Genomic DNA, 17,945 nt, shown 5'->3' with positions numbered 1-17,945 from the left:
ACAAACAAAAACAAACAAAAAGCGCGTTCTCCCGCGCGATTCTGCTACACATGAAGCTCTGCAGAACCTGCATGCAGACATTACTCCGCAAATAGGGATGTTCAAGTTTTCAATATCAATGAGTTGCGAGTCATGGCTCACATTGATTTTACCATTTCAATGGTGGAAATAAAAGCATTTATTGCGGAAGGAAACTACCACATGTCATTGAAGCGTATGCCACTCTCACAGCTTCGCGTGCTTTCGCGAAACGGGCTTTCTTACAAAATGTTTAACTGCGTCGTGCCTATCAGTAACATTGAAGGCGTAGTTGCAGAGGAGCGGCCTCAGGAAACGAACCGATATGAGGTTCATGAGCTTAAGCCTGTGCTCGTTGCTGTCAGTGCTCTTGCATTTCAGCAACTTTGAAGAAGAAAGAGCTGGGACGGCGTACTCCACTAAAGTAATCAGTGGCTTCTGCAAGGTCTGGTGCTCCTGCAGTGCACGGTCAGCAAAATCTCTTAAACAGTCCAGGACAAAGAGAAGTTGGTCCGACGGGTAGAGCAGCCCACCTCGATCTTGGCTCCGAGGGAGCTGAAAGAGCGGCTGGTTGCTCACCAGCTTCGTACACAAAGTAACACAGTTCTCGCAGTCCATATGCTCGCCTACAACCCTTGCAATGTAGCCCCCCACATAGGCGGTAGCCGAAATCTGTAGCGATGACAGCTGCTGTGGCAAAACTGTGGTATTAAGTCTCTGCAACGCCAATCTTGCTCTCGAGAGCTGGGGCACTGCTTGCACAGTCGACGGCAAGGGAGGCATTGAAGCTGAAGCAGAAGTTGGTTGTGCAGAGGAATGTGCATCGCACAGTATGTGTCCCGACATTGCACCACATTCTTTGTGGGCAATATTGGAGGCTGCATTGGACACAGCAATCCCGGTCTTCAGTAGCTTTTCGAGACCTGACAGTGCAGCCCGAACGTCCAACATGTCGTTGCACCCGGATGACATTCGCAAACTTCCAAAGAGCGATTCAATTGGATCGCTGTTGAATTTTTGAGTGAGCACAAAAAAAAACTTCTTTTCTATCAACAGATATCTGACGCACGCCACTGTCGAATAGGTGGTTAACAGAATTGCTTCATACGTTTCGGCTGTGAGGAATTCACGAGCATGTCCAGATCTTTTCTTTAACGCCTCCAAGTACATAGGAAAAGTGACCTCAAGCCATTCAAGCCGCGGATCAGCACTGTCGTCAAATTGACGGCCATCCAAAACATTGTGGCGTATGTGCTGCGTCGTGTTGCTGACATCGTGAAGCATGAACCACCGATAAACGTTCTTCATGAACGTAATTGTTGGGCCTGCGGCTGAAAATGACAGCGCACAAGTGTGTCCAGCCTGATCCTTGAGATGTTCCAAGGCAGCAGTTACACTTGGAGACATGAGCTGGACGGCTCTTGCCGCGTTGATCTTTTCTTAGTTGCTCGGATAAACATGCTTCCTGCTTAAAAACCGGACAGGCTTTACAGACAAGCCTTCTGCAGTTCGTAGAGGTCTTTTATGTGTGAAGCAGAAATCTCACCTTTCGGGCCAAAGTCACGCGATAGAAACTGTGACCTCACGTTCTTCAGCACGTGGCACGGATCAAAGCTAATGAAAAAAATCCTGCTGCGGTCACAGGGGTGTTCAATCCGGTAGGTAAGCACGCCATTTCCATGCAGTTTCATGCAATTCACGTTCACTTTACAATTGTCTGTGACAAGGCGAACAATCCTAAACCCACAAGCTTCCACTTTTTGCATGACGAAAATCAGCAAATTGTGGAGTTGGGGGCCCGTTAGCCCTTTTGTAAAATAGTAGGCAACTGCAATTCGAAACTTTGTTGTCAGTCCACTGATAACAAAGAACAGGAGCGAATTGGCTAAGACAATGTCACCGTTTTGCTCTTCCACCCCAATGTCTACTTGCCCAACAAAGCAGTCACATTGCTTGTTGTATTGCAACTTCAGCTTTACCCTCATCTCATCAACGATGAGCGAGCAGACCTTTGATTGCGGTTTGTCAAAGTTTTCGGCTTCATATATCAGCCGAGCTTCCACCAGTTTGCTGAAGCCGGTCTCACCACTTGTAGTTCCAATATAGTTGGTTAGGGTCTTTCGGTCTGGAAGCTTCAAAAGCATCTCCCCTCGAATATGTTCGTAGGCTTTCGTTGATAAATGCCTCAGCACCACACAACGTCGAGTAGTTTCTTCAGACCAGGTAGGCCTTTTTTTTGTAATTAGTAATTTGGTCCACGAGAAACAATGCTGAAGCCTCTTTCTCTGCTGCTCTTTCTCTAATGTAGGAAACGTCTGCAGTCAAAGAATCATCCTGCAGTTTCTTGAGCTCCTCTTTGTACTTGTCAATTGTCTGATGTGGTCTCAGTATCTGGCTCCTCAGACCTCTTTCGTTTCTCTTCCATTAGGCCTTTTCGGTAGTAAGCAAAGCAGAGGCCGAATTGCTGTCGACCTGGACACTTTTGTCGCATGAGGCAGCCTGGTCAGCCCTGTGCACGCATTCATTCTGGCACTGTACACCATGATGGTCTCTTGTTTCGCAGGTAGCGCTTGTAGTATCCATCGGCTCCGATTCTTTAGCTTCGGGACCTGATGTTGCCTGCGTTGCACATGACAGCGGTCGCGAGGCAGCATGGCTACTGGTGCAATCATTCGTTGACTGTTCGTTCGCAGCACGGTCACGTTTAGTGATACTTGCCATGCTTCGTTTAATTGTTGCCTTCGGCTGCAAACGTGAAGGGTAGTCTGCAAAGACAGACGGAACTGCATCCTTCTTGAGCTGCCGTTTTTTTCTTCTATGAAGTCTTCTGTTCTGAAATGGCGGCTGCATACTCTAGTGTAGTTTGAAGCTGTATTAGGCGACCAATCACCCTGCCTAATTACTGCAAGCCACCTCTCTCGTATACCAGCGGCAGGTGGTATTTCGTGGAACGACAGCCCGACAGTCTTTTTCTTTCCGTTCGATTTGCACAATGGTACGCAACAGTAAGACATACTGAGACATACGGAACACGTGCTTGCAAAATCTTGAAAGAAGAACAATACGAATTCAAAGTTTCGCAATGTTAGCGCGGCTGAACAGGCTGCATGTGCAACACGTGCGTGCAAAAGCCTGAGAGAAAAAAACGCATACTACGAAATACGAATGCAAGTTTCGCACTGTCAGCAAGGCCGGACAGACTGCATGCGGAATACGTACCTGCAAAAGCCTGAGAAAAATCGGAACGCAATCAAACGCTAATGCAAACACGAATTCGTCAGCTTCGTACTGCGCGCGGCCCGTCAGCGCCAGCTTACTATGCTACTCACACAGCGCCGCTACGCGGCGGCGGCGACGCGGGCCCCCGACGGCCTGGGGAGAGCGTTCGCCCAGGCACTGAAAAAATAGAGGAGGCACTGCCCCAGGCTATCCAGTAAGAATAGCGATCCTGAGCGAGGCTAAGGATTAACTAAAGGAAACCGAAAAACTTCAGTCGTTGAAGCAAACAAGGAAGGAACTATATGCTTGGTTTTACAAGAAAGCTTGACAACTACCTATTGCGGCTTTATAAGATTTTTATGCAGATTTAAGCACTGTTGCCAAGCTTAAACTGCGGCTTTTGAACCGCAACTGCAAAGCCGAAGGGGAACATAGAGCTGCAGGAATTGCTGCTTGCAGCCTGCACTGAAGATATGGGGATCACCGGTCTCATCTGTCAGAATGGAGAACAGTGCACTAGTAAAACCTTTGTGGTGTGCAATAGCATCTATTGCTTGTGTAAATTTGTCCTCAAGCCTCACTATATGCTCATATGCTGCCTCAGTTGGCAGAATTAAATGGCCGAGAGCTTTGCCCTTTATTTCCGCAGCTTTAAACATAATAATTAAGTGGCTAGGTCTAGCGAGGTAGTGGCTACTTTCCTTAAGGAGTTTATTAGAAGAAAACAAGAAGCTTTAGTACACATAGTTCCTTAAAGAGGTCATAACATGAGCTGCACTGCATTTTCTTTAGGAATGTGTATATGCAATATCCACACGCATAGTAAACTTTGACTCAAGCTCATCACTTCATTCTTCACTACTTTCAGAGGGCCCTTCTGTAAAAGCAGCCCCCGTGGAGTTAGTTGCCCCTTCAATTGCTCTGTTAAGGTTAGTCAGTGGAAGTGCCTAATTATAAGTGGAGTTAAAAGAACACCCTTGTCCTTCGCGCAGTCGCTGTTCACAGAAAGCTTCAAGAGGTTTTAAACAACAGTGTGCCTGAGTCTGGCAGGACACTGGTAGACATTAAGTGTTTCATTGCAACTGTGCTGCTACCGCAAGAGTCTGAACACACTTTCAAGGGGATCATGGTTCAGCCACCGTATCAAGAATTACAACTGAAATTTAAACGACTGCTGGAGGTCTTGTCGTAGCGTTAATGTAGTCTTAGGTTGGCGAGGACAATTTAACTTCCAGAGCCTAATCCAAACGACGGAAGCGTTTAAAAATCCAATGTGCTTTGTGGATGAGGTAATGACGTGTCTAATTTACCATTCTTTTTTGCGCACTGCGGAGCTGTTCAAGGCATCGAACAGGTTGTTCAATCTGTCTACAAAGCTTCCTGTGTGAATGGCAGTAGGAGGCAAAACGTTAAAGCAATGAAAGCCTGAATTGCCAAATACACACTGTTAATATTTGCCACTCAAATTTTACCGTCATGTTACCGAAAGGAGTTTCGTACAAATGCCAGTCAGACATTTTTGGTAGATATTCCAGTTTTAGGCGATGGGTTTACTGGTATACTTTAATTATGTGTTTCCATGTAACAACATCCTTACCCATGTGGAGCTCATATTTCCGCAAGTTCTTCCTAGAACATTTCAACGTCTGCGGTGGATCAAACATAAAGCATATTTTAGCCCCAGCCATTTAAAAAGAAAAGATCCTGTAGGACTTATTCCAAGTGCTGTCCCAACTGCAGAATTGTTGCTTGCTTGACTGCAGATCAATGCACTTACATAGAGACTACAATTCTTCAGCTTCCTTACAAGTTCACTCAATAAATTCAGAACGGGTCCAGAAGGAACTGTGCCTTCACCTGTGAAGAAAGCTACACGCTGGAGCCAGCGCTTCTCTATGCCTGACACGAAAAACCGGAATGCTCTGTGTGCTACACGACAAACCCTTTCAGTGCCGCTAGCGACATAACCCCAACATCATTCTCAGAGTCATATTACAGGTTTCATTCTACATAAATTTCGTCACAGATTAGGACACGCCCTGTCCATCATATCCAATTTTTTTTCTTTTACAAAATGCAGCATTTCTGGCATAAATCTTGAGTCATATTGCCAATAACCAGCTTCCTAACGTTTGTACTGATGGAAGGCTCAGTGTTTTTGCCGTGTACCTGCCTGCTCTGGGGCTAGTAAAATAGTGGTTAAGGGAAAACTGACGGAACTCTTCTGGCCAACTTCGTCCGCTTGTCTAGGGGTGGCAGGTGCATTTGTAGAATTTGTAGAAAGTATTTCTTCAATTACCTGGATGACTCGGCCAATATCCGTGCTGGTAGAATTATGTCTTCATACAATCCATCCTAGACTTGATCGTAGCGACCGTCCGTCACCTCGCCGTGGGGATCATCGCCCCTTGCTCCGGAAACCCAGTTTACCTCATCCTGCCTCGTCGTGCGGGTCATTGCCCCCTCCTCTTTCTTTGAAGCGAGGTGGCTGCACGACTGGGGTGCCACCACAGGCACTCGGCAAACCTGCTTTTACTTTTGAATAAAGCCAGTCGACTCTCCATTCTCATGCAGTTAAAACGTGAATTGCTTGTCTCTGCTAAACCGAACTCCCAACAAATGGTAACCCAGGACCTTTCTGTTTTTTTCGAACACTAGCCATGGACGATGCTGCTCCTACTTCCTCTGAGAGAGACGACGCCACAATTACTTCTCCTGTCATTACTACCATATGGTATCAGTCGGTAAGGCACTTGATCTGAAAAAAGAAAAAATTAGGGAGCCGTACCACTTCATGAAGGTGCATGACCAGCGATGCTGTAACAGATGGCACAGGGTTAGACAAAGGAACACGTACTTATTTTCATAATTGGCAATGGTAGTGATGATAGTTTTGTGATTACTGTGATATACACTGATTGACTTGGTTGCAAACTTAGAATCTTGGCCAAAGTGAAATCTATGCACGAATGTTATTGAGTAGCTGAGTGACTTCGATTGGTTAGGCACTTAAAACCAAACTGCTCTAGCACAAACTGAGTAAACAATTTCTTTTCTGGATTTGTAATGTCCACACTGACATCTCGATCGATGATCACAGGGGTTGTGTCATCACCGCTGAACCATGAAAAGTGTGTGGTCAAGAACTTCTCGAGCACTTGGGTGTTCCCGGAGATATATACACAGTGGATATCACAATTCCTACTTTCGTATGTATGGCACAAATATACCCCCCCCCCCCCAGTCGGTGGCGTTGTCCTCTTGCGAGTCAAGGGTATATGTCGTACATACATTTTGTCCTTTACGTATATGGTAACGCCTCCGGCTCATAAGTTCATGTGCTGTTCACAAACGATTCCCGTATACCCATAGACTTGAAACAGTGTATTTTCATTTACTTATTTCATTTATTATTATTATTATTATTATTATTATTATTATTATTATTATTATTATTATTATTATTATTATTATGATTGTCGGAGTGCGTGCAGCCTGCTTCACCTCCACCGCGGCACGGCCCAGAGACACGACAACTGTTTTGGGGAGGGTAGAATTATACAGGGCTTCGCTGTAAAAACACGAAATCAACTGCATAATTAAAAGAACAGTAATAAGCGTAAGCTATATTGCAGCATACGTGAGACCATCATAGGAAGGTATGAAGCGCAAGGTGCACTACACGCCGATGAGATATTTTATTATATTGTGCTCACGAAGAACGTTACTCAATGCAAAACGGAAAGACATGTTAAGCTACGGGTGTTTGCCAACTGTGGCAAAAAATTTGGAGGACGCTTAAGCTTTACCTGTAGGACTGGAACGCGATAGCGTTATCTGGTCCAGTTCACGCCGACGCCTAATATTCTGCGAAACAAGGCGCGATAGAAAACAGTGGTGGGGCGATCCCGGCGGCGGTGCAGGGCACAGCAATGGTTCATACCCCCGTAAGATGGAGGCTACAAGTAGTGCCTCCTCAATGGTTCATACCCCCATAAGCAAAAAAAGGGGGGGTTTGTGTTTATGTTTCCGCGTAACAGAATTATGTCTTCTCGTATAATCAAATTAGACACCAAAGCTATCATGTGTGTGGGTTCTGTGTAAGTCGGATTTTACGAATTTCCTGAGGCATCTTGCTTTGAGAAATTCAATTAGTTCTGTAACGCCACTGCGCCACCTGGAGGGCCTGCGTGGTTGTGGTTGGGTTTTTTTTTTCTTTTTTTCTGACGGCCAATGCCTCCGAAAGCGGACGCCGCCAGCGCATTTTCTACGACACGGTCCTTTTAACGCTGCCGCTTTAAGAAACTAGTAAGTGCTAGGTGCCAATATTATTTAATAACCTCAGTGTCAACTTTTATAACATAAGCTCAAAAGGAAAAACTATGAAAGGTATGAGGAACTTGTGTACACGTTTAGGCAACTATCAGTAAACTGTGCTTGCATTTAAATCGTTCGCTTCTTTCGTTTTGCAAAAAATGTTAATGTGTTAGTGTAGCATTTTAAGACTCAACACATTTATCGTTCCGTTTATTTGCCTCTTGTTTTTTTTTTTGTAAATAATGACAACGCGTTATCGCGGCCTTACAATATGCTGCACATTTGCAAGTTCGTTTATTTGTTTTCCAAATTCAAATAATGTCAATGCATTATCGTGGCGGTATAAATCGAATGTATTTACAATGTACCGCTTTAGTTTGCTAGCAAGACAGTCCACAATTTTATGCTTTTTACGTTTGAAGGTGTCTCCCCACAGCCTGGTCACCTAACAAGCACTGTGTGCTTAGAGTGACCACGGAACTCATCATGCGACAAAAAGCGAATACAGGTTATTGTTTTGCTTGTGTCGTAAAGAAATGAGTCACAGATCTAATTAGTTCCGATTTCTTGATAAGTTGATTATACAATTTCATTTCTCGTGCAAATAATTTCCGCCTCTTCGAGTAATCCAATTGAAGCACTACAAGTGTGCTGGTTGCGACAGGGTATATTTAAAAATTTGGTTTAGTCAAAAAGATAATTACACCCAATGACATTGCACGAGAAGAAAAAAGTCAAATTAAGTGCCTTCCTTTTCCTGGCTTCATTTGTAGCATTACCACTTCAAAGTTTGCAGAAAGTAAGCGATCAGTAACAATAAAACGGCGATAATTTTCATGACCAAGCGCATTGTGACGAAAACTGGTGATGGCCATGAAAAGTTCTGGTCGTAAAATTGATGCAGATAATCCATGCCCCTTGCACTCCCAGCAGAGGGCAAAAACTGAACAGTCGAAGTATCGATAAAAATACTACTCATGCTTTCAGATTTTCACACTAACACTTTGCTTCCTTTTTGCACAACAGCCGACAAGCACCTTTTTGTATCCAACAATCCTTCAAAAGCTGGTTCAATCCCCACTTACGGACCAAGTGGATACGAGCAGTCTCACAAAAGTGATTTTTGGTGGCAGTACACTGACCTCATCCGTTATGCGAAGTGTCGTTAAGAAGTTTCGCCTGCCGGGGATCATACAAGGTTTGTTCCTCTGTATTTGGAATATCTACATATAGTAAACCTTACTATACAAAGAAAATAGGGAAAAGAAAAATAGCTGTGGCATTGCAAAGAGGTGGCATTCTTCCAAATGTAAAACTGACGGCGCCAGGATATGTGTAGAATGCATGGCTCGGTCGCAGTTCACAGACGAACTGTTTCTCTTCTGGAACACATTTCGTCCTTCTCTGTGCTTTTCTTGAATTTTCACTGCACTTGTGGGGTCTACCGCCCCCTACATTGCCGTGATGGATGTACAACACCCCGAGGACCCTCCCGGTTCCCGTTCACCTACGGACATCGTTCGAGGAAGCGAGGAAATACATCGAGCAAAAGCTAGGACACAGAGCTGTACTCCGCATCAAGTGACGAGTCTTCAGAGGACAGCTTTTGATTTTTCCAGTTCCGCAAGGCCAAACGAAGAATTATCAACGCATCTTCGGCGTCAAGTTCGACCACCGTGAAAACTGCGCCTCAACGATGGCCTCATTCCATCACGTTTGTGCCACAGAACGCTACTGACAACCTACGTGTCCTCAATAAGCAAGCACTCTCTGTGTATCTAGAAAACACCGTGCCGAACGAGATCAAGGATGTCATGATAAACATTATAAGAAACATCCTGATGATCCATGTGATGAACTCGAGCGCGCTAATCACTACAACATGTAACGCAGCTGGTTAACATCAAGGTCCGATCTATAGTGCCAGCGAGTGGTGCCACAATACCAGGAGTCATCTATGACATTGCCAATGAAATACATAACGCAGACCTACTAGTTCTCATAAAATCAGCAAGTGAACACAACGTCATTGTGCATGTTAATCGCCTCGGTAACACACGTTGTGTGAGGATAACGTTCAAAGGTTCCATCCTACGTGAAGGTTGGCCACTTTCGCCACCAGGTTCGATCATTTATTCTAATACCAATGCAATGAAGATTGGCCATGTGAAGGGTGTTTGAAAAGGTTCCGCGGTGTGCCCTCGATGCGCCGAAGCCCACTCAGAAGACAACTGCAGCGCAACCACGTTGAACTGTCATAACTGTCAAGGTGATCCCAGCGCCTCTTCGAAAGACTGTACCCAAATCAAGACAGAGATCTCCATTCTCAAACAAAGAGAAAACTCTACCAACAAAGACGCCGCTGAGAAAGTCCAGCGAAGACGACGTCACCATTGAAGGTCCTCACGACGGAAAATATCTACTTTTAAAAAAAGTCGGCTCGTCAAGCAGCACCTTCAGCTGAAGTTTCTGGCACTCAAAACATCGATGTTGGAGAGGAGAAAACTGCCAAATCTCTCTCTACAAAGGAATGGACGCCACTTACGCGTACACGGCCGGCAGAAGATCCGCAGTAGAAGCCGCCCCCAGTACAGCAAGGTGCTGCATCCGAGGAGTCGCAGAAAACAGATGAGCAAGTGGTAGTACTTGTTAGGTCGTTAATGAATGCCATTCGCGTGTTGCTAAACAACATGCACATACCGTCTGCCAGAAGTACGCTTCGAGTACTGGACTCTCTGAGTCCGGTGCTGCAACCCTTGAGTAGATCATGGCTCCCCAGCCACTGTATTTCAGGGATGAGGTCCGAAAAGCAGCTATTTTTCAGTGGAATGCCCGCGGACCAGAGCGCGCATTTAGAATTTCCGTCGGTTCACGTATGCCAGTTTGTTTCCCATTACGGTCATTAGCAAGCCGAACTTATCGAACACGATCAGGCTTTCTGGATACGAATCGTTTATGTCGTCAAAGTTTGCTGAAAACAGTAAGGTTTTGGTGTTTATTCGCCATGACCTAACTTACATTCATCAGGCTGTGCCACCTAATGGCGATAATCAATATATATGCCTAACAGTTAAGTGAAATAATTTTACGTTTACTGTTGTGGGCGCCTACCTATCGGCGTGAAGTCGATTTGGTCATAAAAGACTGCGAGACATCTTTTCCTCACTCCCGATCCGTGGGTCATTATTGGAGACTTCAACGCCAATGATACACTCTGGGGTAGTTTGAAGATGACCGCTTAGAGGCAGATGCATAGTATATTTCGCCTCTAGTAATAAACTTTGGCTGTTGAATGATGGAAGTCCTACGTTTCTACGTGGCTCCACATACAGCAGCTGTCTTGACTTGGCTTGTGTCTCACGAAGTCTTGTCAGACATGGAAGGTGGTTTGCGGACATAGAGAAGCACAGAAGCGACAATATTCCACGTACGTCAAGATCAGGGGATTGTCTCCTTCCAAAATACGAGATACGATCCAAAGAGTGGACTGGAATAAATTTCAGTCTGTCATGGAAGAACAATGCGAAGCCAATCCACCTTTCGTCTTGGAAGAGGCAATCAAGAATGCGGTGCAAGACACTATGCGTACTCTAACATGCTCTTCAAAACTGACGAAATTTGATGTGGAGCTAGAACGACTTCGAGCAATCCGACGACATGCTGATCGAAGGTACCGACACACGAAGGCAATGGACGATTTACGGACCCCCAGACGCACGCGAAAGAAGATGCAGCGCCGGTTAGACAAGCTCGAATCGCAACGCTGGACTGCCACCTGAGTTGCTAGATCCACGCAAGCCTTTATCGCAACTATGCAAAGCGGTGCGAGGTCTCCGGACATCCCACGTACAGCGGTTCCCATTCAACGCTCTAGCCCACTCTTAAAAGAGGCCGGAGATTGACGTGGCAGAGGAGCTCTACGCCAAATTATTTAGCCAACTCAGAGCTCCCAACATTCCACCGCCTTCGAGTAGTTGTCCGCCACGACGTGATCACCGCATGGATCTACCATTCTCAATCCACGAACTTAAGGCAATATTAGCTTTGTTTGGATGTACATCAGCGCCCGCACCTGATGGAATTTCCTACCAAGCTTTGTGTCACCTGGATGAGCGAGCAAGTGTTGTTCCCCTTGAGCTGTACAATTAATCTTGGAAAAGTGGCACGCTACCCATAAGCTTGAAGACGAATCGCCTTGTTCCACTGCTGAAGCCTGGCAAGTCGCTGTTGCAACTGTCATCATATCGCCCGATTACTTTGGCAAGTTGTGTGGGCAATGTAATGGCGAGGATCATCCTAGGACGCCTGGAATGGTACTTGGAGTACCACAACACCTACCCGCATTCCATGGTGTGCTTTCGACGTGGTCGATCATCAATCGATAACATCGTCGACGTGGTCACCTACGATCAGCATGAGAAATACCGTAAGCGTCTATGCGCTTCTTTTTTTCTCGGCGTCAAATGGGCGTATGAAAACGTTACCCATGAAGTTATCCTCTCTGTTCTCGTAGAGGTAGAAGTGGGTGGTCGGATGTTTGAATGGATACGCAGCTATCTCTCCATAGGATCTCCATACGATACTGCACTCTCATAATTTGCCGCTTAGTGACCAAATGGTTGCTGCAGCTAGACGATAGTGCGCTCGCATACTTTTCCGCTTAGTGGCCCAATGGTTGCTGTAGGCAGACGATACTGCGCTCGCATTTTTTGCCGCTTAGTGACCCAATGGTTGCTGTAGCGAGACGATACGTATTGAACAGCTCAGAAGTTGCTTGCAGTTGCCATAAATAGAGAAAATATGTGTTTAAATATCCTAACTTTTGAATGAGTTTTACTTGTCGTTCGGAAGAGTAGCTATCATAAAATGCGCAGTAATGTTAGGCTTTTTTGGGTTTATCTTCTGAATTCGTTTAGTAGATCAAGTACACAAAAATTCGCTCAAAAGAAACGCCTCACACGGGTGTCGAAGGATGGTGCATAATTGCGCAATTACACAAGCGATGCGGTGAATAAACATCCTCTCGCAAGTTTTAAGGACTGATTTATAATAATTAAAATATACCTTATCCGAAACATTGCGCTTAACGGAAAACCGCAGCTAGAAGTACCACGCAGCCCTTCATTGCAGGTGTACCTGAAGCTTTCACGTGCGTACAGCTCGCAGAACCTATGAGCCTTTATAACCACGTCCTCCATTCTGAAGCAGCTTCCTTGCATGACCGCTGCAGAAACTAGCGGCGCCTTGTTTGTTCTTTGTTCTGTAAAATCATAACGAGGATGTATACTTAGTAAGTTACAGCTCTAGACCGTTGTTGTCCAATACTTAGGAATATATAATGTGCACTCAGAAACCCAGCTGGTATTCGAACTGTTATCACAGAAAAAAAAAACGTATGCTGAAGACCTATTGAGAATAGCCGTCGCTCTTCAAAGATGAAAAAAAAGACTGTTAGCAATTAAAGTCAGGCTAGCCTTGCATGCAGCTGTGGAGTAATAGGCCTAGAGATAAATAAGAAAATAATGTGTCTGAAATGAAGAAAAGTCGACGGAACCCATGTTATGATGACTGTCGACGGTATTGTGTTTAGCATTTATCAATATGGCGACAACGGATTGCCACCGTCGAAGCGAGTTATGTATGATGCGTGTACTGTAGCAGGATTCCTCTTTAGCGCTTCGCTAAAACACTCGGCGCCATCTAGCGCCGCCACCGCGGAGCCTGCGCGTTGCATCCCAAATGCATGGCGCGGCGGTCTGTGCGAGCGCTGCGAAAGGCGTCATGAGGTAACTGAGCTTCTCTCTCACTCTGCCTAATAAAGATTTGCGTAATAAAGGTTTGTGGCGGAACCCATCTCACGATGACGGTTGACGGTAATCCGATTAGCATCCAAGCAATGTAGCGACACACGATATTGATGAAGTCACGTTTATTTATTATCGGCAATGGTCATTCCGAGAGTTTCTCTGCTTCGGCTATATACAATAGTCAGTGTCTCCAGTGTCAGGCCACATTTATGCGGCACTCGCTTGCCAAAGTCGCCAATGAGCCCGACGGCGTGAATATGAATGTTTGACGACAACGCAGTTCGACGAAGGAAATACGAAGACGGAGTGACATAGATGGAATGGCAAAGGCTGCATGACGACGACAGCGTGACAGCAACGAGATGACAATTCATAAATAATGCCGACAATGTAATGAGGGCAGCGTGATGACGCTGATATGAAGACACTGGAATGAATATGAGTGTAGAACGACAACAGCATGACGACAACCTGATGACGAAGGTGGATAGATGACGGCGAACGGACAATGATGGCATGAAAATGGAGGCATAATCCCGATTAAATGACGACAGCACGATTACAAGAGAATTAACAAGACAGAATGCCCTCAATTTAACGACGTAGGAAGTAGAATTGCGGCGACATGGAGATAATGGGTGGATGTTTCTGAACCGATGATGGTGTTCAACGAAGATGACACAAAGGTAAGGATATGACGACGACAGCATGAATAGTGTGGTATTAAGAAGTTGGAATGAAGACAATGGAATCGCCACGACGGCATCACGATGAAGGTATGACAACGAATGCATGAAGGATATGACGACGATGGCATGACGACTACACGATGCCAATCAGGTTACAAACATGGATTAACCATGATGCAAGAACTACGACGGCATCGCGACCATGTCCACGTACCTACTGGCTCAAGCTATTAGACAACTCCTGCTACTGGGTTAGCGTAGGAGGCGTAACGGCGACGACACGACCAGAGTCAAATAACGAAGTTTGATAACAGTGGACTAACCATGAGAACATACCGACCATGCCCGTGACGACAATGATATGATGACCTCTGTGTGACGAAGATGGTGCGGCGACGACCACATAACGTGACTTGGATGACGCAGCTGGAATAACCGCGACGGCATCAGGACGACTGTATGAGAACGAATGCATGACGACGACGGCATGACGAAAGTCGTATGACTAAGCTTGAGTGGCGGTGAAGAACGATCGCAAGGGCATCACGATGACGGTATGACAACGAATGCGTGACAACAATACGACGATGATGGCGCGACGATGACGGCAAGACGAGAGTCAGATGACAAAGCTATAATGAAGACGATGTAACGACTCTGCGACGGCGTCACGACCACGACCAAATCCATGGTGGTCCAGGCTATTAAACAATTTAGGGCGCATGGTCAGAGTAGCAAGCGTGACGACGACAGCATGGCGAAGTCAGATCATGAAGCTGGAATGACGACGATGAATAACCACAATGGCATCAGCAACTTGACCGCATACTCTGTAGCACTAGCTTGACGACAACTTGGGTCGCCGTGTTGGCGTAAGAGGATAGATAGATAGATAGATAGATAGATAGATAGATAGATAGATAGATAGATAGATAGATAGATAGATTCGAAATAGGTGAAGTAGGCAAAGAACGCTAATCGCACTAAATATTATCGTGCCTGTCTTTGCAGTTTACGGTATGACGGAGCTCACCGGGGGCGCCACGCTTTCGGCACCACAACTTGATGACGTCAAGAGCGTGGGAAGGCCGCTACCGTTCAACGAGGTCAAAGTAAGCAAGATATTTCGATATAGGTAGCTACTTTTAGCGTCAGGTAAAGCGCAAGAACCTCAAAACAGTGTGGCACCCAGGGATCCATTGTTGTATTTGCGCCTGTAGAGTGGCGTGTCTCAAGTGGGAATGCCCTTGCGCAGTGCGGACACAGAGATGGGCACGCCCGCAATGGGAGAGAGTACCTCATACGGCTCGGCTGCGTATATCCCCCCCGCGTGTACCTAGCGAGAAGTACCCTGTTACTGTGCGTCAACGTGGCGCGAGTTTTAATCAATGTCAGACGAGGGTGCCTTCTGGTGTTCGAATGGCCGTAGTGGTGCCAGTCTACAGGTCGCGAAATGTGAAACGAGAAGCGTACCACAACATTTGTTTGATCAGATTACTCAATCAGAATGTTTTACAATATCAGAAAACAATGCTAAATCAGAATACTGCGAAATAAAGCAGCAAGTCAGTTTGAGGTCATTTGAGCAGACAAAGCAGCCAATGTTTATTTTTTTTTTTTCAATTTACACAATATATTGGTTGGTTCTTTGTGACCTGTAATGGTCCATTGCTTCTGGCACAAGAAATAGCAGGCCTGTGCAAGCCTTTGTACAACTATTATGTCGTGCGGAACGACGTTGCTCACTTGAGCACGCCGTTTTCGTCCAAGATTTTAAATCCGTTAACCTTTCTTTGCCTACCCAACCAGAAAACCCGTCCCTCTCTTTCTCAGGAAGGACCAATCGCTCTAAACAAATTATTCTGTTAAAAAAAGATTCGAACGCAAGAAAAATTTACCCCCGATTACGATATTGCCTAATGCGAAATTTACGCGCAGCTCTATGCTTGTTTTCATTTTGCAATATATTGAGGCAGCGCACCGATCACCGCAGCGACTGCAAGACCTGCGGTGTGGGGCACTATACTACAAGCGACGCGCATATACACTGGTCAAACAGTTGCCGCTGCCCGGCAACTGAAGCTAATGCAACCGTAACCTTTACCTGGAAGCGCTTGCGGCGAGCGCTATGTGAGAATGCGAACTTTCTGGTTCTTTTTAGCTAGAAAGAGTTTTAGGCAACGGTCCAGGATCATCATTTTGTGACGATTGTGACGTCGGGGCGAACGCGTAAAATATGCTTTATCTCGACAGGGATGGCGCCGTCATCTAAGTGCGGCGAAGCAAATCACTGCGTCATGGCACTAACGAGCGCCGACAGTGAGCGCTTCGGTTGTTTCAGCGCGGCGGAGGCTCCAACGCCGTGTATCCTGGTGTAGGCGGTGTAGGTCGCCTGCGGAGGTAACGACGCTGTTTCCGCACGTGGTTTGTCTTTCGCGTCCGGTTAGCCTGTGGCGCCTTGTCGCACACGGAGTGAAGCTTCAACATGCATCAGCACGGGCGCTATAGCGTAAAGCCATTCCCAATTTTTCTATTCCAATTCTGCAATCATCCTTTTGCGATTAACAAAAAAAGCTTTTGGACCACGTCCATTTCACCTGTTTGTCACGCGACGTCACGAAAACCGCGATAGCTCCCCATCATTAGATGGGGAGCTATCACGGTTTTCGGGACGTGTACGACGTGTACACACTGATTATGTATGATCGGATCGAACAACAGAAAAATAGTTATTTCTCATTCGCCACCTTTTCGCCACTAGCCCTCGGCTATTTGTCAAAAGTTTTCGTTCTGCAGCCACTTCACTTGCCTGTTACACGACATCACAAAACCGCGAAAATTCACCGCGTCAAAGTGACGTGTTCGCGTTAAAGATAAATTAATATGCCGAACAAAACTGCATTTTCTTCTGAATAGCCGCAGGCGGCCCCGTCCCGAAAGGAATAAACGATGGCTGCGGCCGAGCACTCAGGCATTGGCTACTCGCACCTGCCAGAGAAAATGGGTTTATTCACGTATAATAAACCTTCTTGCGTGGCGTGTAACGTGTTGGAGCACTTTCGGCACATTTACGACCTTGTCTGCGAACTCTTCCTTGCTGAGGATCCATTTCAGCGGCATTCTTAACGTTCCTTTGCACGTCTCCGCGATTTTCGACAAGCCACCATAAGCTAAGCAAGGGAAGCGGATCAATGACAGACAGCAGCAGCACCCTTTTCATTAGGTTATCTATTTTCAGTGCGCTGGCTCGGCCCCATCGAAACCCTCTCCACTTCAGCGTGCTCCTAGCCTCCTGACAGCCAATTAGAAAAGAAAAACCGCTCAGTTCCGGAAATGTTATTCGTTTTGAAAGCAAAGAAAACTGACCTCCTGTAAACTGAGAGCGCGTTTGATTGGGCTGTTAAGGTAACGCTGCGTGTCACTGCCCGATGCTTGCTTCGGCGGTTACGCAAATTTGACGTCAGGAGATTGGAATAAAAACATATGGGAATCGCTTTACGTTATAGGGCCCTATGCTTATACGCCGCCTACTGATTCGCTTGCAGTTAATTTCATTTCCCTTTATCTTCTGGTAGCTTCAACACTAGTGGTGTTTTAAGGTCCGAAGTCGGCGCCCCTCGATGGTTCGAATGCACGGTGGCAGCGCAAAGGAAGAGCCGTTGTCCGGTAAAGAGACGCTTTATACAAACGCCGAGGCGTCTGTCCGAGTCTAAGCCCGAAACTCCACTCTCTCCCACACAACCAAAGCATGACTTTTTAACCACTCAGCTGCTCAAAAGAGTTACAAACCAACCAATCACACATGTGAGTTTGACCCATTGCAGCCAATAGCACAACAACCTTCGTGCCGCACACGGCATTGGTAGAAGCAGTGACCCACTTTACAACATGCCAG

The 17,945-nt window shown here is 46.1% G+C and overlaps 1 protein-coding gene and 1 pseudogene across 1 annotated transcript in view; one reads left to right on the top strand and one right to left on the bottom strand.

The window, feature by feature from the left end:
• Positions 1–225: 225 nt before the first annotated feature.
• On the bottom strand, positions 226–2,601 carry LOC140219356 (uncharacterized; annotated as a pseudogene).
• Positions 2,602–15,069: 12,468 nt separating this feature from the next.
• The window catches only part of LOC126516728 (probable 4-coumarate--CoA ligase 2), a 31,384-nt gene continuing 28,508 nt past the window's right edge, over positions 15,070–17,945 (top strand). Inside the window, exon 1 of the mRNA XM_050166831.2 lies at positions 15,070–15,162. Coding sequence (XP_050022788.2) covers positions 15,070–15,162 — 93 coding nt within the window. The remainder of the gene's footprint in view (positions 15,163–17,945) is intronic.

The sequence above is a fragment of the Dermacentor andersoni genome, chromosome 1 (assembly GCF_023375885.2).
Source record: "Dermacentor andersoni chromosome 1, qqDerAnde1_hic_scaffold, whole genome shotgun sequence".
NCBI classification, from domain to species: domain Eukaryota; kingdom Metazoa; phylum Arthropoda; class Arachnida; order Ixodida; family Ixodidae; genus Dermacentor; species Dermacentor andersoni.
This window is presented reverse-complemented; position numbering and strand designations above follow the sequence as displayed.